Source organism: Leuciscus leuciscus (assembly GCF_965113295.1).
Source record: "Leuciscus leuciscus genome assembly, chromosome: 1".
Taxonomy (NCBI): Eukaryota; Metazoa; Chordata; class Actinopteri; order Cypriniformes; family Leuciscidae; genus Leuciscus; species Leuciscus leuciscus.
The window spans coordinates 38908031-38935379 of record NC_138725.1 but is presented as its reverse complement, the minus strand read 5'-3'; the positions used below and the strand labels follow the sequence as shown (position 1 = coordinate 38935379).

Genomic DNA, 27349 nt, shown 5'->3' with positions numbered 1-27349 from the left:
GATCTGAAACAACCAGGCGGGTAATCCATCGACCGGAAGTTGAAGCCGGCCGCGTGCCGCCATCTTGTAGCAGAACTTCACTTGCGTTAGCATTCCATTGACTCCCATTAATTTTGGCGTCACTTTGACAGCGAATAACTTTACATCTGAGGCGTTTAAAGACTCCATTTGTCCATTATTTATTTCTAAAGAAACACGACAATGTATAATGGGCTCCATTACCTTCTATGTTACATTATGGCCCTGTAGAAACAGTTTTTGTAAAAATAGGCTAACGATTGCGTCATAACCACTCGACTCTCTGTCGCACAGTAGAGAGATTACCGTACAGACAGGAGGAGAAGCTCACGGGCAATCGGGGGGACGTCAAGGGAGAAGCCCATAGATATATTATACTGTCAAAATAATTAATCAGACTACTTACTCCTGCTCACTCACGCCAGAGAACTCTTTGCTCAAGCTCGCCGTCTCTGCAAGATTAACGTTGGAAGTTTGCACGCACAGCTACTAGAAGATTTACATCTGTCAGACAGGTTGCTCACGTCATCAAGCTTAGTTTGAGTCTGCGCGTCAGGAACGGAAGTGCTAAAAAAATCGCTAAAAACGGGCTTCACTTGTCTCAATTGAGTTCCAATGAGATGGCTCTGTCCACTTCTTATACTGTCTATGGAAACAACCTTGACAATGAGCCATTAAAAAATAAAAAATAAATTATTTTTCTAATAGCCTATGTGAAGCTTGTAACCTGTAGGCTCCTCATAGTGCATAATGTTATTTTGGTCATGACAAATTAATATTAATAAAAGAAATCAAGCCACAATGTCTCACTTTTTTTAAAGATGTTTATTCAAAAATATTAATTTATCTGCTGTGGAAGGACTTAGCCTATCTATCTATCTATCTATCTATCTATCTATCTATCTATCTATCTATCTATCTATCTATCTATCTATCTATCTATCTATCTATCTATCTATCTATCTATCTTTCTGTCTATGCATCTATTAATGTGTCACTATATGTAGGCTACTCTGTCTGTCTGTACCCAGATAGCAACATTGTTTCGGCCCGGATCCGGCCCACATCTGGCACTTGTGGAATGCGGATCTGGCCCACATGCAGCGTGGAATGACGGCCCTTGGGTGGCCCACTCCTGTTGGCCAGATCTGGGCCACAAGCAGGCCATAGCAATGCCACATCTCAGCCAAGAGCAAAGAAATAAACCAGAACTGGACCTTATCTGAGCCACAAAATCTGTGTATATTAAATATGGAGTAATCTCAGCCTTAATAAGCCTGTTAACAAGCAGAATCACTGAAGAAAAGAAGAGAACAGAAAAAGAGACGAGCAGAAACACAAGAACTATAACTGACTTCAGCCACAGTCTTGGATGAAATCGACTGAAGAGAAAAGAAGACATTAAATCTGTGAAGATCTCAGCAGAGGAGGATTAAACAACTCCACAAACAGCATTACCAGCTTCACTTATTACTAAACAGACTGACTTTATTTCTGTCAGACGTCTACAGAAGTTTTATTGAGAATTAACAGAGGTTTAACTCTGTTTCATTTGAAGTCACCATAAGAGTGATTAGTGTTTCCATTAGTTGGGCTCTTAACTCTTAGTATATTTTAACTCTTGTCTTTTTTGGCCGCTGTGACAGTGTGTTTGTCAAACACATTTACAGCAGCAAAGAAAGCTAAAGTGAAATGAGATCAGGTGATGATGGTTACCTGTTGATGATTTTATAATCATCATGAAATAACCTTTCACTGATGTCTTTGGAATCTAACAATTGTGTTGATCCATTAATATTTTCACATCACAAATCCTGTGTTTCTGCAGCATGAGATTCAGCAATATTATAACTGTCAGTTTAAAGCTTTTCACAAACATGAGATAAAAAATTTAACTTATGCTGACACACACAGATATCAACAATCAGCGTATGAATCTCAACAATGGTGACAATCACAAATATTTAGATAAAAATAATAATTCACATCACTGAAAAGCTACTAATTCACAACAAAAACAACAGCAAAAAATAAAAGCAAATATTTAGAATCAAACAAAATTATAGGACAATTCAGCTGCATAATTTATTCATGTTGCAATGCATGCTGGGAGTTTTTTACTATGCTGGTACCCAGCATGCATTGCAGCAAAGTACTTTTGATTGTCACCATTGTTGAGATTCATACGCTGATTGTTGATGTCTGTGTGCATCATATTAAACTGACTTTTTCGTGCTCATGTTTGATAAAGTCTTCTAACTTATTGATATTATATTGTTGAATTTCATGCTGCAGAAACACAAGGTTTGTGATGTGACATTATTAATGGATCAACACAATTGTTACATTCCAAAGACATCAGTGAAAAAGGTTATTTCATGATGATTATAAAATCATCAACAGGTAACCATCATCACTGATCTCGTTTCACTTAAGCTTTCTTTGCTACTGCAAATGTTCAACAAACACACTGTCACAGCAGCCAAAAGAGATATAAGATATATTAAGAGTCAAGAGCCCAACTAATGGAAACACTAATCACTCTTATGGTGACTTTAAATGAAACACATTAGAGTTAAACCCATTAATTCTCAATAATACTTTTGTAGACGTCTGACAGAAATAAAGTCAGTCTGGTTAGTAATAAGTGAAGCTGGTAATGCTGTTTGTGGAGTTGTTTAATCCTCCTCTGCTGAGATCTTCACAGATTTAATGTCTTCTTTTCTCTTCAGTTGATTTCATCTTAGACTGTGTCTGAAGTCAGTTGTAGTTCTTGTGTTTCTGCTCGTCTCTTTTTCTGTTCTCTTCTTTCCTTCAGTGATTCTGCTTGTTAACAGGCTTATTAAGGCTGAGATGACTCCATATTTAATATACACAGATTTTGTGGCTCAGATAAGGTCCAGTTCTGGTTTATTTCTTTGCTCTTGGCTGAGATGTGGCATTGCTATGGCCTGCTTGTGGCCCAGATCTGGCAAACAGGAGTGGGCCACCCAAGGGCCGTCATTCCACGCTGCATGTGGGCCAGATCCGCATTCCACAAGTGCCAGATGTGGGCCGGATCCGGGCCGAAACAATGTTGCTATCTGGGTAGCCTATCAGTCAATGTGTAAATTTAAATGTAAGCCTAAATATAACTAAATAAATCGCACTATAAATGTCACTATATCACCAAAAATCCGCTATCTCAAAATCAAACTCCTCTCACAAAAACCCACGAGGTCAAGATGCGTTGACTTCTTCACTTTTATACAGATATGTGATTGTGTGGTCTGTTCCCGACTCTGTCAATCAAACGCTGATTCGGCGGACCATGCCACCTGTCGAAACACTTGTGAAACACCCGAAGCTTCATTTAGCTGTAGTCACGTGACATGGGTGTTTTGAATCACGCTTCGGATCAGTGTTTCGAAACATCTGCGCTTCGGGATCTCGAAAAGCTTCGGAACGTCAGTTTCGCGTCAGCCATCCCTACTAATTATGCTGAAAACTCTATCACCAGATCATCTTTGTTTGTGGTTTACTTTGCAAAAAATTATGTGTTTTGGTAAACACTGTTACAAAGACCACAAACTCACATGAAAAGCCAAGAGTCAAACTTCCTCACTAAAGGAAACATTGGGGACTGAATGAGTGCACTTGATAACGTCCATGGTTGGGGACACCACACCACAACAAATGACTGTCCCTTCAAATAGTGCCCTATTTAAAGGGATACTTCAGGATTTAGCATTAAGCTTTGTATTAGTAGAAAACCTGTAGTATTTTCGAATTACCGTGCTTTCCTCCCTCATATCCCCCTGAGAGGAGAGATTTATGTATTTTTTGTCTGGAAAAAATCCTCCGATGACGCAAAAAACTTCATTTTGCGTCATCTGAGGATTTTTTGTCCAGAGGCTAAAGACTACAGCCAGTAGGAGGGTCTGTTCCACATATTTTCAACCCGCCCATAGAGGGTGGGATCTCACTCACAGAATGTACACAGTGTCCGCCGTCTTTCTTTGGAAGCTAAGCTAGCAGGCTCTTGTTCTGTGGAGAAAGCTGAGTATTAGGAGAAAGCTGAGTAGTAGGGGTTACCATCCTCTTTTTCCCGGACATGTCCGGCCGTCGAGATCGTCCAAAATGTCCGGGATTCGGCTTTTGCTTTCTGCAGTCGCCATTCATTATTTACATGCACACCTTTTGTTTCAATCTAACTGAATTCATTCCGATTGGTTTATCTGAATGTAGTGTTTACATGAACGCTAAACAAGTGATCGGTTGATGTGCGTTTGAACATTGCTAAAAAAAATCCCGCTCCTCCGTGAGAGATACGAGACTTGTGCGTCTCACAGACTTTGACTGGAGCGCGTCCTGCTCATCGGTAATCAAGCCACCGGCCTCGCGCCGTTCTCCCGCGCCCCTTAGCCTCGTCCTGCTCGCCACAGTAAACATAATGAATGGCGACTGTAGAACGCAAAAGCCGAATCCCAGACATTTTGGGCGATCGTGAAATCCCGGGCAGACTCTTCATGGAGCCTCACTAGTAGCCTAGCCTTGTTGTTTAACTGTGCGCTCTCTTACCGGTAGGCGTGGCTTGGGAGTGGCCTCCTAGGGCAGCGAAGCAAGTGCATTCTGGGAGTTGTTGTCTTTCATCCACATAAGCCAAAAATACAGTCTAGACAGCTCCAAATTCAAAAATAATTTCACATTTCTTCTACACAAATGACCCATTTTAAATACACATTCATCTTTCCAGAGGTGAAGTATCCCTTTTAGGGGTATAGGGGGCAATTTCGGACACATCCCTTGTGTTTATACTGTACCAGTTTGTCATCAAATGTTCCAGTCTTGAGTTGCCCAGTCAAGCTGCTGCTCATGTTTTCTCCCATGGGGTAGTTTTTGTTTGTTTTGTTTTGTTTCATGTTATTATTAATAAAAAGCCCATCTTGAGTCCTCGCCTCATCCCTTTACCTCAACCCACACTCAGGGATAGGTCTAGGATTTGGATTAGGGATGGATGGTATGTTTTCATTAACTATTTCAGGCAAATTCACCATCATGTACCATTATTACACATTCTGAAGAGATCAGGTTGAAAAACATCTTCGACAAGTTTGACCAGTGTAAAACCATACATGGGCAATTCTTAGACTACGGGCACTTTCATGTCCTTTGATCATATTTTATAAAAAACATTTAATTTTGAAAAATGAACACTTTCATAGTTAAATTTACAATGAAAGTACTTAAGGAACTTTTTACCGGTAGTCTACGATGATTTTTTACCTTTTTAAACATCATTATACATGCAAATATTGCTGTTTTGTGCTTGTCCCACACCCAGACTTCTGATCTTCAATAATGAAAAAGAAGTGTAAAAAAAATATTTATCTTTTTTTTTTTTATATGACTGAATAAAGTATCAGTAAAAGAATCAAAACATAATTGAGGTATTTAAGGTCAGACAACTATTAATGTGATTTTATATACAAAATGTAGTTGTCCCACAGTATTGCCGTAATTTCCACCACAACACTGTAATGTCCCTTTAAAAAGTTTTTTTGAAAGATTGTTTGGATAGTTTCTATGGAGATGAACAATGACATCACAGCACATGTCTGACATGGAGGAGATTTTAAATTTATTCAGCAACTTGGAGAAGAAAACTCAAGGTAAATGTTGCTTGAAATGAAAATATTTTTATTGTATGTCCTTTCCAAACATGGTGTAACAATAAATGAGTTTGTAAATACATTGATTTTTTAACACAAATAGATGTATTTTGCATGCATGCAATGCTAACTACCAATTCATAGCTAATCTGTAATACTAGCTTGGATTTTTTTACAAAATACTGTAGGATTGTCATTTCCACCACCGTCATTTCCACCACATTACCTTCTTGGGTGGAAATGACAAAGGTGAGGTGGAAATGACATTTATGCTTACAAGGTGCAATTCATAGATTGAGTGGCTGCATATGAATATTTTATTATTATTAGATAATAACTTATCTTTTTAATAAAGTTTTATTACAATTAGAATGTTACAATTACAATTTATGCGTAACTTACATTTTTTTGTGACTATTTGTGGTTAAAGTTGTTTACAGTAAGACTGTAACTGTTCATCTGGTTATGGAACCAAACAGACTAATGGATAATGATTTGTTAAATGGGTTTCAAATAAATGTTTTCTGTTATTCTACATGGACGTCCATTCATTGTCATTTCCACAACACCCAGTCATTTCCACCACCTCATAACTTTTTAGAAAATATGTACAAAATTCGAATCACTCATTAAAAATGTCTGCATAGTTTATGGGATAATGTTCCACTTAATGTAATAACACAAGTAGTTATTTTTCTGAAATGTATCTAACCAATGCAATATTATATTTCAGGTTGTGGTGGATGTAAGCTTTGTGTTTGGGCCTCATGACAATTAATTTACTTAATCCACAAATCTATGGTAATTGCAATATAGGTATAAATTGGTAAAACTATGTGTGAAAGTGCTCTTACACTGTTAAGAAATTATGTATATCATAATAATTTTAAATAATAATCAAATATTTACATGTGATGGAAATGACATTTGTTCAGTGCGGATCGGAAAATATGTCAAAAAACACCAATTTGTCTTATAATGTAAGTGCGTTCTCTTATGGATCATTAAACTAGACTAGTTATATTTAACTGTTAGACTGTGACAATTTTGATTTGAACACTTTTTTTTACCTCAAGTTCACAAGGCCAAAAGTGCCCGTAGTTGAAGAACCACCCACATATAGACCAGATCTTCACAAGTGATAATCAGAAGATCTAAATCATTTAGATGACCTAGATGCATCAGTCACGCTATAAACACACATCATCAACAATATAAATAAGGCACCCTCCTCATCTCTTTTTGTCTGAAGAGTTATTGTCTTCTGACTGTGAGAGACTGACTTTTCTGATCTTCTCCTCTCATCATTGCTGAACTCCTGAAAAAAAAAAAAAAAACAGAATCTGACAAAAGAGACAACAGAATTGTCAGGTAAGTTTAGGGTTAAAGTAAAAGGTTAATATAGCACTTCCATCAGTCTATAGGCTAATAATAATCAGATTCAAGTGATTATGTAAAAAAATAAAAAAAACTTTGAATTTAAAACCATATTCTATTAAAGATGGTGAACAGTTTTATTGTGCAGATCTGTGTACATATTCCTTTCCATTATATTTCATGTCAGATAGATTCAGTATTTGTGAGCCGCTGTTGTGTTTCTGGATGTCTTTCATCATCTGTTCTTCACTAGATCTACTAGAACATCAGAGGGATTTGACTGAATCAAGATGCTGCTGATCATTGAAGCTCTTCTTCTCATTTTAGCTGCTCTAGGACAGGTAAGCTTGTGTTCTAGTATGAATATTACAGACATGAATACTGATGATATGATCATTATGATTCATGTTTCTGCAGGATCACAGAGCTGCTGTTGAAGGAAAGATATCATTGGATATGGCACTGGATTCTGTTGATGATCAATATAAGGGCTGTAGAGATAAAATGGCAAAATGGGTGGAGACAGAACTTCTAAAGAATGACCTCAATAACTTGAATATTTTTAAAACGGCTTGGGAAAAAGCGGAAAAGACTGTCAAGATCCAAAAGAAAGGTTTGAATAAGACTCATGAAATCGCCATTTATGTGTACAGTGATGCTCTTGTATTTGATGAATTCAATTCTGCCACTCGTCGTGATAAAAAACAGAGGCAACACAAGACATACAAATGGTATTCACTTCACTTTCTGTTAACAGATGCGATACAGATTCTGAAGAAAACACCAAATAAATGCATGTTAACATATCGTGGTAGCAAGGATACATTTGTTTATAAGAATCAGAACAAAGAGATTCGTTTCGGCTCATTTGCATCCTCCTCTCTTGATCGTAAAGTAGCACTACGTTTTGGAAATAAATCTTGTTTTGAAATCTACACTTGTGAAGGCGCTGATGTGACAAAATATTCTAAGCTTCCTCGTGAGAAAGAGGTGCTGATTCCTCCATATGAGAAGTTTAAAGTCACTGCTGTCAAGACAAGAAGAGATCAGAAAGATCTCTCGTGTGAGACTGTGTTTGAGTTGAAAAGCTCTGGAATAAGAAGTGACCTGAACTGTGCTCTATTCAAGAAAATAACCAAAACAAAGTACTGAGAATCATACTGAAATTACTGAATTTATGATATAATCATGTACATCATCTCCAACATTCTTTCCTCTTGGTTTAGTTCAATAATTATGTGTTAGAAAACCCAATTTGTTTAATTTCAACAAAATGAAATAAAGTTATTTTAAGTGACCCAATTCAGTGGCATCAGACTGATTTTATATGCATCTCATTTCTTAATTTATATTTATATCTATATCTTTTTGCATCATATTACTGAACAATTTTAGAGCTTTCTATCTAACAAGCTTTCAGCGATAGCATATTGACTGCTAAATAACCTTCTGAGTGCAATGCAGCTTTTTTATGATTTCTTTATATACAGTATATATATATATATATATATATATATATATATATATATATATATATATATATAACAATAATATATAATATTTATATTCTTTATATAATATATAACATTGTAACTAATGCTCCATGGCTAACATCAAAGCCTGATTGGATTGGTTTGGTTTTGTCAACTCATACCATAGACCTGAGTTTGATCAACTACCATCATGGTACAAGCCCCAGGGTTATAGTTTCATCTCATACATCCCAATTCAATGGATCAAATAAAATAATTGAAACCTTTGATTAATTCAATTAGTTTAACAAAATGTCCATTTGTTTAAAGTCTTCTTATATGAACTTTAATTGTGTGGAAAAGCTTTATTGAATAAACCCTTGTGCGTCAATTTAAAACAGTTACTCTGAGGGCCTTATAGAGGACAACAATGTCTGTGTCAAAAACTGTCATGAAAGTTTGAAGATTGTGAGTACAGACTTAAGTCTGCTCTCATTTTAAAGAAGACCCTTGGAAGAATATTGTTGAAGATATTTTTTAAATTTTTTATAAAAAATGAAAGAAAAAAAGTTATAGAAGTTTAAGTTATGAAAATAACTTAGGAATATTATTTTACATAAAATTTATATTTTATGAAACATGTTGACCTCTAAAGCTCCTAGAAAAAAAGATTTTGTTTTGGCGCAATACCAGATTTTCCCCATTAGATGCCAGCAAAGCTCCACTGGTTCACACAGATTTGCAGTAGTTGTTCGCTCTCAAATATTACACACACAAACACACAATTCTTTTTATAATTACACACATACAAACCACACTCTGACATCCATACCAACACATGCATACAATTATAGCTGCATAATCTATCCAATTCACACATGTAAATTACTCAATTCCTACGGTGGCCGAGAAGGGTCACAACACAAACAAACACCACAACAACTACATATTCAGAAAACACCTCCAAATTCAGAAAACTAATACAAACGCCACAACAACTACATATTCAGAAAACTAATACAAACGCCACAACAACTACATATTCAGAAAACACATACAAACGCCACAACAACTACATAATTCAGAAAACAACTTTGTCGATTTCACATCACGTACGCTGCAAATATTCACAGCACGAGCAAATAGGGAAACGAACTGCAAAGACACAACGGAAATGTTTCCAGGGGGGCCATAATCAGTGACGGCTACAAGAGGTAAGTGTTTCCAGAGCCCGTCTACGGCCTTATTAGACATTCTCTGGTGTTTCTCTTTTATTATGACAGACTTGTCGATGTGCTCTGATACCGAAGTGGTTTGCAGCACAAAACGGACAGAAAATTTCAATCTGAAAAATAAATAAATAGTTCAGATATCAAGACAACAATGTACAAACGCCGGTAATGCATCTATTTAGTGACCAGAAGCGAGCAAGCCAGCTAGTTTCCAGCTAACAACGTTGGCAGAACGTTTAACAATTATCTGCGTGGACTAATACGTTATGGGGACAATAACTTACTATGTTGAAAACACACAAAACCACTTCGGTATCAGAGCACATCGACAAGTCTGTCATAATAAAAGAGAGAAACACTTACCTCTTGTAGCCGTCACTGATTATGGCCCCCCTGGAAACATTTCCGTTGTGTCTTTGCAGTTTGCAGTTCGTTTCCCTATTTGCTCGTGCTGTGAATATTTGCAGCGTACGTGATGTGAAATCGACGAAGTTGTTTTCTGAACAGGCCCGGCTCCAGATATGAGATGAAAGGTGGGCCAAGTGATGTTCCAGGTGGGCCGGGTGTATTTTTTTTTCTTTTTGTAAAATATATTTTGCAACTATTAGTAACTCTATATATAGAGAGATAAAAATGTTTCACAGGTTTATTTTTACATTCTCTCTTTTTGCGTTTGTAATATTATTATTTTTATTTTTTACCCCTTAACAGATCCTGTATCAAGTAACTTTAGATTTGATAAAAAGGGACAGGTCTTTTAAAATAACTATTTACATCACTACGGTATACCATTTACAACATCAGCTTTTTGCTCATTTTAGAAAACTGTTACAAACTAAAAATGTTAATTTTATCTGAAATGCTGTTTTTCTTAAGAATTATTATCACGTCTGTTAATGTAGTATAACAGTACAGATTTTTGGCCATTGTAATTTTTTACACTTTTATTTTTACATTCTTATGTATATTTAGAATCTTTTCTTTTTTTTTTAACCATCTTGGTTTTTTTTAAACAGATCTTGTATCAGTTTAGTAACTTTAGATTTGAGGAAACCGGGGCAGGTCTTGAAAAAGATCTACTTACATCACTATAATTTACAACATTAGCTTTCTACTCATTTTAGAGAATTCTGTTACAAACTCACCCATGTCCAGTTAATGTGTTATTGCTTTTTCATGAGCTAAAAACACAAGGTTTTCCTTTCGGAACAAGAAATCTGTGCATGTTGTGTTTTATTAGGCTAGAGTGTGGTAACTCTCGATTACAAGTCATCCTGAAGATTCAAACTTCGCAGGGAGTTTGATTGACAGGCGATCTGACCAATAATCCACCATCTGCGTCCGACAAATCAGTCAGGAGAATTAGTAGATTAACGTCTATTAGTATTAGTAAGGATTTGAACTTGAATAACGGAGTGTACTGACGTCTTTACGCGGTTAAAACAACATTCCTTCTTATGTTCATTTATGTTTATTTGATGCTAAAAATTAACTAGAAGGAAGAGATGATCGGTTCACCAGCAGCTTTAACTGAGGCTCTACAGCGATCTGTCAGACACATTAAAGAGCCACAAAATGGTATTTATTTTTTAAATTGCGTAAAGAAAATGACCAAATTTGAAAGTTGAGACTTTGTTTCATATTAAAAGTAAGCTGGTCTGTCTGTCAGCGCGTTGTCAGTGTCCTCTCTGCTCCGTGATGTGTTTTTCACTGCATAAGAACATGGTGTGGCGTGAGAGCAGCGATTGAATATTGAAGATTGAACAATTTTGTGATTGGCTGTTATGTGGTGTGGGGCCAAGGTGGGCCAAGCTTCTGATTGGGTGGGCCAGGCCCACCCTGGCCCCCCCGTGGAGCCGGGCCTGTTTCTAGTTGTTGTGGCGTTTGTATGTGTTTTCTGAATTTGTATGTGTTTTCTGAATATTTAGTTGTTGTGGTGTTTGTATGTGTTTTCTGAATATGTAGTTGTTGTGGCGTTTGTATGTGTTTTCTGAATTTGTATGTGTTTTCTGAATATTTAGTTGTTGTGGTGTTTGTATGTGTTTTCTGAATATGTTGTTGTGGCGTTTGTATGTGTTTTCTAAATTTGGAGGTGTTTTCTGAATATGTAGTTGTTGTGGTGTTTGTTTGTGTTGTGACCCTTCTCGGCCACCGTACGTACAATTTACTATGCAGAAGCAGAATAAAGCAAGTATTTGCTTTATAGGCCTAACCTGAGAAATTGGCACCATCTAGTCAAGTCAAGTCAAGTCAAGTATATTTGTATAGCGCTTTTCACAATACAGATTGTATCAAAGCAGCTTCACAGTATTAAATTAAAATAATACAACAAGGTTTGTTTCTAGTGGAATTTATTGATTGATAAAATTAAATTACATATCCCCAAAATATCCCCAACTGAGCAAGCCAAAGGCAACAGTGGTTAGTATAACATTAACATCTAGTAAAAAATAGTAAAACATTTAATGAAAGAATAAAAGCTTTTTAACAAAGATTGCATTATTTTGTAGTCTAATGGACTTAAAATTGAGTTCCCTTACGAGAACGTTCTCTCGTACTGCGTTGCAAACGCTGTGGGAAAACTCCTTTTCTCGAGAATATTGAAGCCTTTATTTTAAAACGCATTGCTGCAGCACAGGCGAGAGCATCAGGCTAGCGCGAGCATGCTGATAGGCTGTGCTGTGGGCAACTGCACGAACCAATGGCAGATAGGCAGAGGCGCGCGAACCAATCAGGGCGCTTGGCACACTGCCAAAGTCAAGCGCGCGAAACTACACGTGACCTTTGAATATAAATACAGATAAAATCCGCCATTTGACAGATTTAATCTCCTTCAGCTCGACTCACCTCGTCGCTGATCTTCTCCGGATAGAAGCCGCTCGTCGTCTGAAAGGCCTTCCAGCGGAACAGCTTCGCATCTCGGCATCTGCCAGCTGAGCGTTTCCCTGTGGCATCCGACGAGTATCCTTTTTTTCTCTCTTCTATCTCTAAAAGAGCAAAATCGCTGTTTTCACAGCGCACAGGCGTTGTTTCAAATGCCTCTCTCTCTCTGTCAATCCTGCGGGGTTCCCCTGCATGTGTCTGACAGACACACACAGTGTGCTGCCTGTCTCGGCCCTGAGCACGCCGAGTCAGCGCTCACTAAAGGCGGCTGCCTTTTCTGCTACGGGATGCCTGTTTCTACTCTCCGCTCGAGACTCGCCCTCGCTTCGTCGGTGAGTGATCCCGCCCATCTTCCGTCTTCGGCGCCCCGCGAGCCCCGTAGGAAGAAGCGACGCGAGCAGAGGCGTCCTGAATGCAGTGAGTTTAGCGAATGCACGCCGGGCCTTTCTCCACGTGCTTCGCCCACGCCCTCCTCTCCAGTTCTGTTTTCTCGGAGCGACCAACGCCCCTCGTCTGATGCGGCGGGACTCGTCTCTTTTGGCGGATCTGCTGAGGGAATGGATGACGCAGTTTCCGTGGCGGCATCTGAGAGCGAGGATTGGTCGGGCTCCGCGGACCCCGTCCCCCCCTCTCAGTTGGATCCTTCTGACACTCGAGCGAACATCGACGCCGAACTCTTCCGCGTCATGTCTCGCGCTGTCAACGAGCTGGGACTCGACTGGGTTTCTCCAGCTGAGCCTCCCAGAAGCCGCCTCGACGAATGGTTCCTGCCGGGGCGCCATCAGGCCCCTCGTCAGCGCGCCGCCCCCTTTCTGCCTGAGATCCACGAGGAGCTCACTAAGAGCTGGCGCGCGCCCTTTTCAGCGCGATCGCGCTCATCTGCTTCTTCAACGCTCTCCACTGTTGACGGCGCTGAAGAAAAAGGTTATGTGTCTCTCCCTCCACTAGAGGAAGCGGTCGCCGCACACTTATGCCCTCCCACTGCAGGTAGTTGGAGGTCTAAGACTGTGCACCCATCTAAGCCGTGCAGGACCACATCGGCCATCGCCAGCCGCGCTTATACTGCCGCTGGTCAAGCCGCCTCTGTACTTCACGCCATGGCGACCCTTCAAGTCTTCCAGGCTAAGCTCCTCCGCTCCATGGATGAGTCAGGCCCTGACCCAGACACCTTTAAGGACCTCAGAAGTGCAACGGATTTGGCGCTGCGGGCCACTAAGACCACTGCTCAAGCCCTGGGCCGCAACATGGCCAGCCTGGTGGTTTTAGAGCGCCACCTGTGGCTAAATTTAACTGAGATCAGGGACGCAGACAAGACCGCCTTCCTCGACTCTCCAGTTACACCATCCGGTCTCTTCGGCCCGTCTGTCAGCGGCTTCGCAGAACGCTTCACCGAGGCTCAGAAAGCTTCCAGCACTATGAAGCACTTTCTGCCCAAACGCTCTAGCTCGGTCCAACGGCGCCCCAAGAGCACGCCGCGACCTGAGAGGGTGGTTTCACAGGTCCTCCAGCCCCGCCCAGCGGCTGAGACCAGCCAGCACCCGAAGCCTGCTAAACGGTTCCCGTTCCCGAAGCGCCAGGGCCCGCGGCCTAAGCTCACGCTCGATCACGAGCCCAAGAAGCCGTCCTAACCGGCATAAAGAGGGGTCATTGTCCCGCCGCGGCCGGACCAGCCCCAAAAGTCGCTCGAGTGCTACTCTCAGCCTCCTCTTCAGTTCAGGCGGTTGGAGCAGTTTTAAATGCAGTACATGGGCCCGTCACCTGTCACGCACCCCTGCACACAAACGCTGTTTTAACAGCGACCCACAAAAAGCACAAATCGAGCAAAATTTCTCACCTACATACATGTCAGTTCGAGCCCCCGATACTGGGCGTTCCAGATATGATAATGCCTCTGGCTCTGCGGGCTCTAGCTTGGCAAGCTATCCCCGGAATCTCAGATTGGGTGATGAACATCATAAAGCGCGGTTACTCGCTTCAGTTCGCCCGCAGACCACCGCGTTTTCGCGCGGTTATACAAACCACGGTAAGGAGCACATTGAGTCATGTCCTCCGCACCGAAGTGTTAGGTCTGCTGGCAAAAGGGGCCATCGAGAAGATCCCCCCTTCTCAGAGCGAGTCAGGTTTTTACAGCCGTTACTTTCTTGTTCCAAAGAAAGACGGCGGCCTGAGACCCATTTTAGATCTCAGACATCGTTCAGAATGCTCACGACCAGACATATCCTGGCGCAAATTCGCCCAGGCGACTGGTTTTTCTCAGTAGATCTGAAAGACGCTTACTTTCACATTCAAGTGAACCCCCACCACAGCCCATTCTTGAGATTCGCCTTCGAGGGGCAGACATACCAGTACACAGTTCTACCATTTGGACTGGCACTGGCACCTCGCACTTTCACGAAGTGCATGGATGCAGCTCTCTCCCCCCTGAGACAGCGGGGCATGCGCATCCTGAACTACCTCGACGACTGGCTCATACTGACTCAGTCAGAGGCGGAGTCACATACTCACAGAGCCTGGCTCCTCAGCCATTTGGAATGTCTGGGGCTCAGGGTCAATTTTTCCAAGAGTATTCTGTTGCCCAGCCAACGCATCACGTTCCTGGGAACAGTTCTCGACTCCGTACTTATGAAAGCATGGCCCACACCGGCCCGTGCTTTAACGATTCAGCAGCTCGCGGCATCGTTCTTAGAGGGCTCTCATGTACCCCTCAGAACGTTTCAGAGGATCCTTGGCCTGATGGCCTCTGCATCATCAGTACTCCAACTAGGCCTACTGCGTATGCGTCCTCTTCAGCTGTGGCTAGCACCTCTGGTGCCACCCCACGCCTGGCACTCAGGCCACTTGGTTATCAAGGTGGACCAGCGCTGTGTTCAAGCCCTGGCCCCTTGGAAAGACGCCAGCTGGTACCAGCAGGGCGTAAGCATGGGGGTGGTTTCAGAGAGGAGGATGATTTCAACAGACGCTTCCAACCTGGGTTGGGGAGCTCTGTACGAGGGCAGGCCTACCTCCGGCCTCTGGTCGAGCTCGGAGAAACGCCTACACATCAACTGCCTCGAAATGAGAGCAGTTTTTCTAGCCCTGAAAGCCTTCCTCCCATACCTGGCTGGTCACCACGTGTTGGTCCGGACGGACAATATGTCGGTGGTCTCTTACATAAATCGCCAGGGCGGCCTCAGGTCCCGCAACCTGTTTGCCATAGCCTCTCAGCTCCTGCTATGGGCTCACACCAACCTGCGCTCGCTCAGGGCAGCTCACGTGCCAGGCACGATGAACATAGGAGCAGACATGCTCTCTCGGGGCAGAGTTCCCCCAGAGGAATGGTCTCTCCACCCTCAGACAGTTCTCCTGCTTTGGGAGGTCTTCGGGAAGGCAGAAGTAGATCTTTTCGCCTCAGAAGACAACTGTCACTGCCCAATCTTCTTTTCAAAGAGCAGGGATGCGTTGGCCCACGATTGGCCCAACCTTCCTCTCTATGCGTTTCCTCCGGTCTCGATGCTCCCTCAGGTCATCGAACGGATCAGGAATACGAAAAGCGCATTTCTCTTAGTAGCTCCTCTCTGGCGAACCCAGATTTGGTTTCCAGAGCTGATGCAACTGTCTGTAACAGACCCATGGCCAATCCCAGTGAGGTGCGACCTTCTGGCTCAGGCCAACAGGACAATCTGGCATCCCCGTCCCGACTTGTGGGACCTACATGTATGGCCACTCAACGGGTACCCCAGGATCTCCCAGAAGGTGTCCTGAACACTATTAAGGAGGCTAGAGCTCCGTCTACCAGACGCCTCTATCACCTTAAATGGTCAGTGTTCTCCAGCTGGTGTTTAGCTCGAGGCCTCGACCCACACACGTGTGAAGTACCAAAAGTGCTTTCTTTTCTACAGGAGATGTTGGACGCGGGTCGTTCCCCCTCCACTCTCAAAGTGTATGTGGCAGCCATTGCTGCTTATCACGTATTGGAAGCCGGAGCCTCCTTAGGTAAAAGCGACCTTATAGATCGTTTCCTTAAGGGCGCCAGAAGGCTTAACCCGCCTCGGCCGCCGTCTGTACCGGCCTGGGACCTTTCACTGGTCCTGCGGGCTCTTAAGGGGCCTCCCTTTGAACCACTTCAGTCAGCTGATCTTAAGCCCCTCTCTCTGAAAACCGCCCTGCTCCTGGCACTGGCGTCAATGAAGAGAGTAGGGGACCTGCAGGCGCTTTCTACTAGCGCCTCCTGTCTGGAGTTTGGCCCTAATGACTCCAAGGTCATTCTTAGGCCAAGACATGGATATGTTCCTAAGGTGCTCTCAACTCCGTTCAGAGCCCAGGTTATTTCTCTGTCAGCTCTTCCCACTGAGGAGGACAGTGATTCTCTCACGCTCTGCCCTGTCAGAGCTTTGAGAATTTATCTAGAGCGTTCGGCCTCTTTCAGACAGTCTGAACAGCTCTTTGTTTTTTTCGGGGGCCGAACCAAAGGCCTTCCGGTCACTAAGCTCACGCTGTCCAGATGGATAGTTGATGCCATTGCTCTGGCTTACACCTCACTGGGCCTATCCTGTCCCATAGGTGTTAGAGCTCACTCTACGAGAGGTGTCGCCTCTTCGTGGGCTTGGTCGAGTGGTGTTCCTATCGAGGACATTTGTGCGGCGGCCGGCTGGTCCGCTCCGTCCACATTTGTGAGATTTTACAACTTGGATGTCCCTGCTCTGCAGGCACGAGTGCTTTCTATCTAGACCCTGGCTCTGTGGATCCAGACTAGTTTTTGACTCAGACACACGGTTGTCACCTTGAGTTGTGGGTTACGTAAGACTGGCCCTTGGCCATTTCTTATGGTTTAAATTTCTGGGCCCGATGTTTCGGTCTCGTTTATCTTGGCCAATTCTGTAACTTGGTGAGTCAGAGCGGCCACAAGATTATAGTACGGCGTTTTAAATAGCGTTCCCACAGCGTTTGCAACGCAGTACGAGAGAACGTTCTCGTAAGGGAACGTACTTGGTTACTTACGTAACCTCGGTTCCCTTAGAGATAAGGGAACGAGTACTGCGTTGCCTTGCCGTGCTATTTATCTTGTGTCAGGTGTTTTCACTTCAGTCGATTATACCTGTCAAATGGCGGATTTTATCTGTATTTATATTCTATGGTCACGTGTAGTTTCGCGCGCTTGACTTTGGCAGTGTGCCAAGCACCCTGATTGGTTCGCGCGCCTCTGCCTATCCGCCATTGGTTCGTGCAGTTGCCCACAGCACAGCCTATCAGCATGCTCGCGCTAGCCTGATGCTCTCGCCTGTGCTGCAGCAATGCGTTTTAAAATAAAGGCTTCAATATTCTCGAGAAAAGGAGTTTTCCCACAGCGTTTGCAACGCAGTACTCGTTCCCTTATCTCTAAGGGAACCGAGGTTACGTAAGTAACCAAGTACGTTTCAATGGGGACATTTTTGTCCTTAAGAACCTGAGTGGAACTTTGTGTACCTAGTGTAAAATTGATTTAAGGAAATTGGGGTGAAATAGTATTGACTAATAAAATACAAATAAATAAACTTGAGCCAAAATGCAGTTGGCATTAAAAATTATCAAAAATACAAAAAACAAAACTGATGAGGGCTACATGTGGGCTGTATGACTCATCTTAAGCAGAGAGAAACTCAGAGTTTGTCCTGCATGAAACCACAGGTCTTCTTCACAAGGGTCGCATTATCAGATGAGATGAACGAAGACCGCAGGAAGAAGATGAGAAGATTTGTTCAAGTTCTTCTTTCCTTCAAATAAGGACAGAAGTTGATATTCAAAATCAACTATTATGATTGAAAATATTCCTGCATGTCCTGGATTGTGTTTTCCCTGTCCGTTTGTTAATTTTATTATCAAGGTAAATAAAGCCAGTGAATGTGCCTCATGCATCCCTCCTGTCTCTTCATCTGATACAATAATGACAATAAAGTACTTTAAATTGAGAAAAAAATGAAGTACGGAGAAAAGTCATGCAGCTCACCTTACTGTCTGCACGCATAATAATAGTTCCTTTTTTAACTATCTTTAGCTGTTATTTCATTAATGATAATTGTTGGGCACCATGTGCTGCTATGGATTTCACAGTTTTTTTTTTCTGTTTTTTTTCTACAGTGTATTTTAAAGGTGTTGTGCATGATTTTTTAGTCTGTGTCTCTTTTTCTGTTCTCTTCTTTCCTTCAGTGATTCTGCTTGTTAACAGGCTTATTAAGGCTGAGATGACTCCATATTTAATATACACAGATTTTGTGGCTCAGATAAGGTCCAGTTCTGGTTTATTTCTTTGCTCTTGGCTGACATGTGGCATTGCTATGGCCTGCTTGTGGCCCAGATCTGGCAAACAGGAGCGGTCCGCCCCAAAGGGCCGCCATTCCACACGTGCCAGATGTGGGCCAGATCTGGGCCGAACCAATGTTGCTATCTGGGCTGGGTTTTAGGCCCTATAAAAGTGTTTTGGCTTTAAGCGGTGTTCATCAACATTGTAACTAACGCTCCATGGCTAACATCAAAGCCGGATTGGATTGGTTTGGTTTTGTCAACTCAAACTAATACCATAGCCCTGAGTTTGATCAACTACCATCATGGTAAGCCCCAGGTTTATACTTTCATCTCATACATTAACATTCTGTTTCAGTTTTTTAGCATGTTATACATCAATACAGGATAGCAGTTCACTAAAAAATATTCTTTTTATTAATGTACTTGTTCTAGTCTTGTTACACAAACTTTAATTGTTTAATGACAATGACTGGAAGAATTTGTGCTTGTGTGTGTGAAACCACAAACACTCCAGGCCTTCAGAGGTGTTGCACTTTCAGATGAGCTGAACACTTTCCTACAGCCAAACATGAGCTGGATGCATCAACATCACACTACAGATATATATAGAGATTCCTCACAGCAAATACCTGAGAATTAATATTTGCTTCATCGTAACACATTTGAATTTCGATAAGGATGTTCTGAACATTTGCATTTTGTCTGCTATTTCTATTGTCTGTTTCGCCACTCAACCTCTTAGAGCACTGGTTTTTAAACGTTTGATACCAATGAACCTCGAATATGCTAAATCCCCTGTGATCGACCTAATAATCTTTCCCCCGGTTTCACAGACAAGCTAGTTTAAGCTAGTTCCAGACTAGAATACATGTTTGAGCTGTATTAACTGAAAGCAACTTGCACAGGCATAAAATGTCCAAATTAAACTAAGGTCTAATCCTGGTTTAATCTAAGCCCTGTTTGTGAACTCGGGTCTGAATTATAGATCTTAAGCCCTGATGAAGACGTAGAGATTTCTGCATAAAAAACATGGAAAGCAACAGGAGAAAAAATTCAGGAGATGATGAACATACAGTAGACTTTGACCCCATTTGACTGCAGACAGAGGATTCATTGACTCCTTTCTCATCCGCAAAGCATAAAGTATTATTAATTTATTGTTCTAATTTATTTATTTTTCTTATAAAAGCTGAATTTAATCAAATCTCTTTTACAATAAGTGAATTTATGTTGTGTTTTGTTTTATAATGTGTGGCGGTAGTCGACCGTGAGGAAACATTCTTGAATATTCGCCGGTTCCCGCTTCCTTCTTCCCATAACATCTGAACCTCGTTACACTATGCAAAATGTCATGAAATTTGGTACAGTTGTAGAGCAGGTTATGAAAAATCATCTGATCAAATCTGGGGTCAGGCTCTCAAACCAACTTTTTAAATTTCACATTGACATCGGGTGACTGGGAACGAGTGGGTGGAGCTGAAGGTGACAGACTCCGTGAAACAGGAAATTCAAATGATATAATTTTTTCCTTTTCCACCTGTACTTTTTTATTCAATGCCACAATAACAAGTCACACAGTCAATTTTGTGTATGTTTCGTCAAAAATGTTGTGTTTTATTCAAAAAATGGTTTGCAAAGAGCTCACTTTTTATAATTTTCCTAATGAAATAAATGTTTCTGTAATGTATTGTTCTTTGCTTTCCAAAATGTCATTCTGAAAATAAAAAAGCAAACACTTTGTTTTCTGCTAATATAGGTTTCTAAATACTTCCAAAATATTCTTGAGTAAATACAAAAACAAAATTGTTTATTTTTCCAGTCCACAAAATTCACAGCTATACGTTATTATTTTAATGACGATTATTTTCAATCTTCATTCTGACCCTCTGTCTGAAATCAACGGTTTTAAGGTGCGACTCATTAAAGGCTTGTCAATAAACAGCCACTATTATGATTGGCTACAATTGTCATTGTAAAGGAAACAGTATCATACAGAGGCAGCTGCTGTCAGATTTAATACAGTTGTTGCTTCATCTGTCAGCAAAAGTTTCTTTACAAACTCTCCATTACACTGTCCCTAGCTGACTAAAGCCGCCTTTCCACAGAAATTACCCGGAACAATTTGTCCCAGGAACTTTTTTCCCCTAGACCTGTTGCTTTCTGCGTTTCCATCGAGGTCTAATGTACCGTGAAGATTAGGCAAATTAGTCCGGTGACGTAGGACTGCGCGCTACTTTATAGTTCCTCTGGATTTCATCTTCTGAATTTAAGCTTAATAAAGCCTGAACTTCGTCGTCGTTGGTCGTATTTTTCAAACTCCAGTGTCGATTCAAATAGCAAACAACTGTTACTGCACGCACCGCAACAGATGGTGGTTAAAATAAAATGCTGAGTGGAATAAACCAATCAAAATGCGACATGAACTCAACCAATCAACATGCAGTGCCCAAGTCCCACCCCTGAAAGTTCCTGAACTTTGAAAAAGTACTACCTCGCAAGCAGAGACTTTTGGAGGAAAACATTTTTACACAGAACTTTATTTAGACTCTGGTTCCTGCGGTGGAAACACACCGAGTCCCACCCCAAAGTATCTAGTTCCAGGGGAAAGTTCCTGCGGTGGAAACACGGCTTAAATAAAATGCCCCAAACAAACATTTAATCATCCGACACGATTCGGGATGGCATTAAAATAAACCATCCACTTGTTTCTGAAGTTGGGATCCTTTTTAAGTCTTTATTTAAGGGGGGGGGGGGGGGGGGGGGTGCCACATGTCAGCCAAGAGCAAAGAAATAAACCAGAACTGGACCTTATCTGAGCCACAAAATCTGTGTATATTAAATATGGAGTCATCTCAGCCTTAATAAGCCTGTTACACTTTTGACACGACACACATCCAGTGTAGGCAAACGTCAGCTGTTAAAGGAGAACTCCGGACCATTTTAACATTGAGCTCATTTTTTTGTAAATTTGGAGTGCTGTCAGTGCAGAGAACAACGACAAAAATCGGTGTTGCCTACACCGTGTTATCTTACACCTGTTTTCGGTCAAAGTCCACAGTAGTCAATTGTCTGAGTCTCCGCTGTTGCTTAGTTACCTATGATCACGCGCGTGAACTCGACAATCGACTACTGTGGACTTCGACCGAAAACAGGAAGTAAATACAGGTATGTGCGCTGGCTGAATTAATATCACTTTTATTCATATCTTTCACATCTACTGCAGTCAGATTCACCGTGTTCACTCTGAAGGAATCACTCACATGGCTGTGCACTTGTAATGACAGATCAAGGATGTTAAGAGGCTAAAAGCAGGTTTAAAACTTGCCCCATTTAAAGGGTAACTAAACCCCTGGTCAGAGCCTGACTCCACCGACTGGCAATATTTGAAAAATGCTAGAAAAGTGGGCAGACCCCAGCGGAGATAGAGGGGACGAACCATGAGCGGGGGGGCATGCACCTGAGACCTGCTGTCAGACTCTCTAAAATGGAGAGTGACTCACAGGGCCGCAAGACGACGTAAAGTACATGCATCTGATGAGTTTTATCAAGTTGATGTCAATAGCGCACGCTCTCTATAGGCATATTCATATTTTGCCGCTATGTGAAAAAATCCAGCAAAATGCGCCGACGCGTTTGTCGACCCCAGATGATTAACTTTAGCCTAACCATAAATTCTGATTAAAATATATATGATGATCACTCACATCAAGATGCCGCTGCGGTGGTGGAGTCCATGCAGAAGGAGCAGCGTTTGGCACTGCGTCGCTTTTCAGCGCGAGCTGTGTGGAGAAGCCCATTTCCACCTCTATTGCGTTGGAGAAGCAATCCTACGTAAAATGCAGGTTTCACACTCACGGTCTTCCAGGCCAATGCATGTAAACACTGGCGCCTAATTTCCAAGTCTGCTGGAAAGCTATGCAGTCCAGCAGTGCTGTTGCAACCAGCAACACTACACCTACGTACCCTCCTGCCCACTGTACTAAATACAGATAACGCTAGCAAGGGCGTGGTGAGCTCGTACCAGGGGCGTGGTGAGCTGGAACCTGCTTACGTCAACTGCCACCGCTTACGTCACTTGCCACCGCAAACATCCAATAGGAAAATTCAACTGCAATAGCCACCGTTCAACCTGAAGAGAGCAGCACTCAGACGTTTTTACACCATATATTGTAAAATTAAAACATTTTATACCCAAATGTCAAAAAAGTTACTCGAATCAATGAACAGCACTAATAAAGCCCCATTCTTACAGATCATTAACTAAAAAAAGTTGGTTTAGGGTTTAGTTACCCTTTAAGTCAACAGGGTGCAAATTTTAAAAAGAGGATAACACGGTGTAGGCAACACCAATTTTTGTCGTTGTTCTCTGTACTGACAGCACTCCAAATTTACAAAAAAATTAGCTCAATGTTAAAATTGACCGGAGTTCTCCTTTAAGCATCTGAACTCCAGTGGGCGGGGCCTGTGATGCGATGATGTTAAACTATTCGTCGATGTCTTACTCTGGAGGCAGTCATATGCAAATATTTGCCCGTGTGACGTCACAGATCCCGCATTATCAAAACGAGTCATTTTTTGGATCTTGATTAATTAAATGCTTTAATGGTACAAATAACTCTTAAATGTCAAAAGATCTAGGCAAATTTATTTATCATGTCATGACCCCTTTAAATGTTTCCAAACATGCTTACATTTTGAATAGACTTCTTTCTGTTTCCTTTTTTGACATTACTTTAATCCCTCGCCATAGCAAACAAATTTTTTTTGAGATATCTCAGTTGGCATTTGATGTCAATTTAACATCAATGTGACATCAAACATTGATGTCAAAATTACGTCACGAAATAGGTCCAAAATGAAAGTCATATTGACCTCTGCTGATGTAATTTTGATGTTATTTTGATGTCATGCTTTGTTTGTTGGTATTTGATGTCAATTCAACATTTATTTGACGTCAAGATGTCATGATGTTGTAAACTGACTCTATCTTAAATTGATCAATTGCCATTTCATATTTATACTGTGATCTTATTTCATTTGAGTCCACTAAAAAAAATATTTTAACAGTTAACAAAACATCGATTTAACTCAATCATCTTGCAGATAAGTGTTAGTTAACAACAGCACACATGAATGAGTCGAAGACCTTAACAAATAGATCATCAATGCATCAACAAGTACGCAATCACTGCCTGTTAAATAAAGCAACATGCAACATAGCATCTGTGTTTTTCTGCTCATCCAGAACAGGCTCTACTCTTCAGCACAATGGTGACCCACAAAACTCAACAGAAACTCTTTGAAGGTCCCATTGCATGGATTATTTTATTTTTTTAGAATGTTTCCTGGGGTGCCCTTCTAATGTTAGTATGTTTTTTAGGTTAAAAGTTGTTATAATTTAGAAATAAAAGGCATATTTCCTAGCCTGATTTTAGCCTCTGATATGAACGCTCTGTTTGAAGGGGCGTGGCTGCTGTGAGACTTCAGTGTAAACGCCCTCTGCTGTGATTGGCTGCTGTGAGACTTCAGTGTAAACGCCCTCTGCTGTGATTGGCTGACATGCTTGCATATGAAATATTTAGCATTACATGTGAAACTCTCTCGAAAACATTTACTATTACAGCTTTTATATGTTTTTACTATTACAGCTATCGGGATTAACGAATCGTGAGAAGTTTTTTAAGTATTTAGATCTATTCCCATCACATAAAAGGTTGCAGTGATATGGATAAATTCTATGTAGAAGACTTCTTTAATTCTGCTTTCAATACAAGATTTGTTGCTATATACCTTTAAGTGCACTTCATCATATTAAATTGTTGTTTTATATTGCTGTAGTTTAAAGCAGCACTCAGTAGCTTCGGGACTTCTTCGCTGTATTCTCGCTTTTTGCTCGCAGGTTTCTCTCTAGAGCTCCCCCCACAGCTTCGGAATAGATATTTGACAACACTGTCGTAAAAACTCGTTGTTGATTCTCAGACACCAGAGGCTATAGATCAACGACATCAAAGCAGATGGGACGTTCTTTAAAACGTCTTCTTCATTCGGGTTCGGACAGCCTGAGGGAGCGCAATAATGACAGCATTTTAGCAGATTTCTTTTGGCCGTAAAGCAATTGTTTACATCGCGAGACCTGATATCACGCGAGACTTCCTGACGCAGCGGCCGGCGGCCCGCCGGCTCAAAGTTGCAAGTGCGGATTTTCCGCTCACGGGCACCAGGGGGGCGCGAAACGACCACCATTCAACCCGAAATAAATAATATAACCATTCCAATGACTCCGAAGCTGTTCAGTTAAGGTAAAAAAAGTTACTTAGTTCACCTTTAAAGTAATTATTTTGTCATTATACAGTCATTAACACATTAAGAAACACACATCTGCATATTCAGACTGAATCACATACCTTTTTTTACTTTAACTCTGACAGAGCTTCAACACAAAAAACCCATTGTAAGAGTCATTTCCACAGTGAACAGAGAAAAAACCCACAAAAGTTTGGTTATCACACTATCAAAACCTACTGGAGGTGTCGTGTCTTTTCTTCTCATGCATTTATGATGACTGACAACTTGAATTAAAATAAAACTGTTTGCTGAAGTTGTGAGCAGTATTAAACAGGTATTCAATTGTTTCTGCAGCGCACATATTGAATCACATTCTTAGTTCTCTGCCCTGTTCCTCACAGCTCTTACTCTCTCCAAAGCATTATGGGTAGTGCATTTTTAAAGCTGAACAGCCTAATATCAAGGCAGTTTACCCTGTTATTATTCAGGACTATTATGAACATTCACAACTATTATTATTCTAAATGATTCACAACAGGGGTGCATGTCATGTGTTTGTCTCTGTAATTGCTGCAAGCAGCTTTACTTACTCTTCAGATCTTAATTTCTACATCAGTAGATGTATCTTAAAAAACAAAAAAAACATTATTTAGTTTTGAGCTTAATATGAATGACCTGCAATGATGCACATTTCCATGATCATAATCTGAAGTCAACCCTCTTTCTGCTGGCATTGACATGACAGGAACGAGTTTGTCCTTTGTAAACCACAAATACACCAGACTTTCACAGGTGTTGCATTATGGAGAGTTAAACTATTCAGATGAACTGTTGCACAGTTGCTATATGTTCCAGTACTCAAGCACAGACATTTTCAGTGATATAAAAAAGCCACCTTCCTCATCTCTTGGTTTGAAGAGTCGTTGTCGTCTGGCTGTGAGGGATTGACTTTTCTGATCTTCTCCTCTCCTCTCATTGAGCTCCTAAAAAAAGAGAAGAAGAATAAACCACTATATTCTCAGGTAATTTTAGGGGACATTTTGCCATTGGAGTAATGAATTTAGTGAAACGCTGTTGTCTTTCATCATCTGTTCTTCACTAGATCTACTAGATCATCAGAGGGATTTGACTGAATCAAGATGCTGCTGATCATTGAAGCTCTTCTTCTCATTTTAGCTTCTCTAGGACAGGTAAGCTTGTGTTCTAGTATGAATATTTACAGACATGAATACTGATGATGTGATCATTGTGATTCCTGTTGCTTCAGGATCACAGAGCTGCTGCTGCTGCTGTTGAAGGAAAGATATATCCATTGGATATGGCACTGGATTCTGTTGATGATCAATATATGTGCTGTAGAGATGAAATGCTGAATCTGGTGAATACAGAACTTTTACAGAATGAACTCAATAACTCGCCTGAATTTGAAGCGGCTTGGAAAAAAGGGAACAAGTTGGTCAAGAGCCTAAATAATGATTTGACAAAGAATAATTTAATCGCCATTTATTTGTACAGTGATGCTCTTGTATTTAATCCCTTCAATCTTGACACTCGTCGTGATAAAAACCAGTACGGACACGAGACATTCAAATGGTATTCACTTTACTTTCTGTTAACAGATGCAATACAGATTCTGAAGAAAAAAAAAAATCAATGCTATTCTACTTATCGGGGCACAAATGTTGAATTTTATAAGTATGTTCTGAACAAAGAGGTTCGATTCGGCTCATTTGCATCCTCCTCTCTTGATCGTAAAGTAGCACAACGTTTTGGAAAAGTATCTTGTTTTGAAATCTACACTTGTGAAGGCGCTGATGTGATCAAATATTCTAAGCTTCCTCATGAGAAAGAGGTGCTGATTCCTCCATATGAGAAGTTTAAAGTCACTGCTGTCAAGACAATAGGTGAGCAGAAAGATCTGTGGTGTGACACTGTGTTCACTTTGAAAAGCACTGGAACAAGAAGTGACCTGAACTGTGCTCTATTCAAGAAACCATCCAAGACCAAAATAAAGTCGTATGCGCTGAACAACGTGCTTTGAATTTACATGATATAATTATGTACATCATCCCCAACATTTGTCTCTCTTGGTTTAGTTCAATAATTATTTGTCTGAAAACACAATTTGTTTGATTTCAACAAAATTAAATAAAGTTCATTTTAAGTGACCCAA

The 27349-nt window shown here is 41.0% G+C and overlaps 3 protein-coding genes across 6 annotated transcripts in view; all 3 read left to right on the top strand.

Annotated features, from left to right (window-relative positions):
• LOC309507776 (T-cell ecto-ADP-ribosyltransferase 2-like) overlaps nt 1–8339 on the top strand; it is a 169009-nt gene extending 160670 nt beyond the window's left edge. For 2 of the 4 annotated variants that reach the window (XM_082182159.1, XM_082182158.1), the window contains exon 3: nt 7464–8339. In XM_082182159.1, coding sequence (XP_082038285.1) covers nt 7464–8198 — 735 coding nt within the window. In that variant the 3' untranslated portion in view covers nt 8199–8339. Of the gene's footprint in view, nt 1–7094; nt 7388–7463 lie in introns of those variants that run through there. The other 2 variants (XM_082182157.1, XM_082182156.1) reach the window with 2 other exon arrangements.
• LOC309507668 (NAD(P)(+)--arginine ADP-ribosyltransferase 2-like) overlaps nt 1–27349 on the top strand; it is a 246493-nt gene extending 219144 nt beyond the window's left edge. The window contains exon 4 of the mRNA XM_082182011.1: nt 27074–27349. Coding sequence (XP_082038137.1) covers nt 27074–27217 — 144 coding nt within the window. The 3' untranslated portion in view covers nt 27218–27349. The remainder of the gene's footprint in view (nt 1–27073) is intronic.
• On the top strand, nt 12353–14814 carry LOC309507428 (uncharacterized protein). The gene is made up of 2 exons (XM_082181603.1): nt 12353–12827; nt 12873–14814. Exons 1-2 carry the CDS (start codon nt 12786–12788, stop codon nt 14259–14261), a joined length of 1431 nt encoding a protein of 476 aa, XP_082037729.1. The 5' UTR covers nt 12353–12785; the 3' UTR covers nt 14262–14814.

Bases quoted from the DNA above. Each gene is read 5' to 3' on its own strand.
- LOC309507428 (XM_082181603.1), top strand. From the start codon at position 12,786: ATGCCTCTCTCTCTCTGTCAATCCTGCGGGGTTCCCCTGCAT. The intron at 12,828-12,872 runs GTGTCTGACAGA...CTCGGCCCTGAG, and splicing joins CCTGCGGGGTTCCCCTGCAT to CACGCCGAGTCAGCGCTCAC.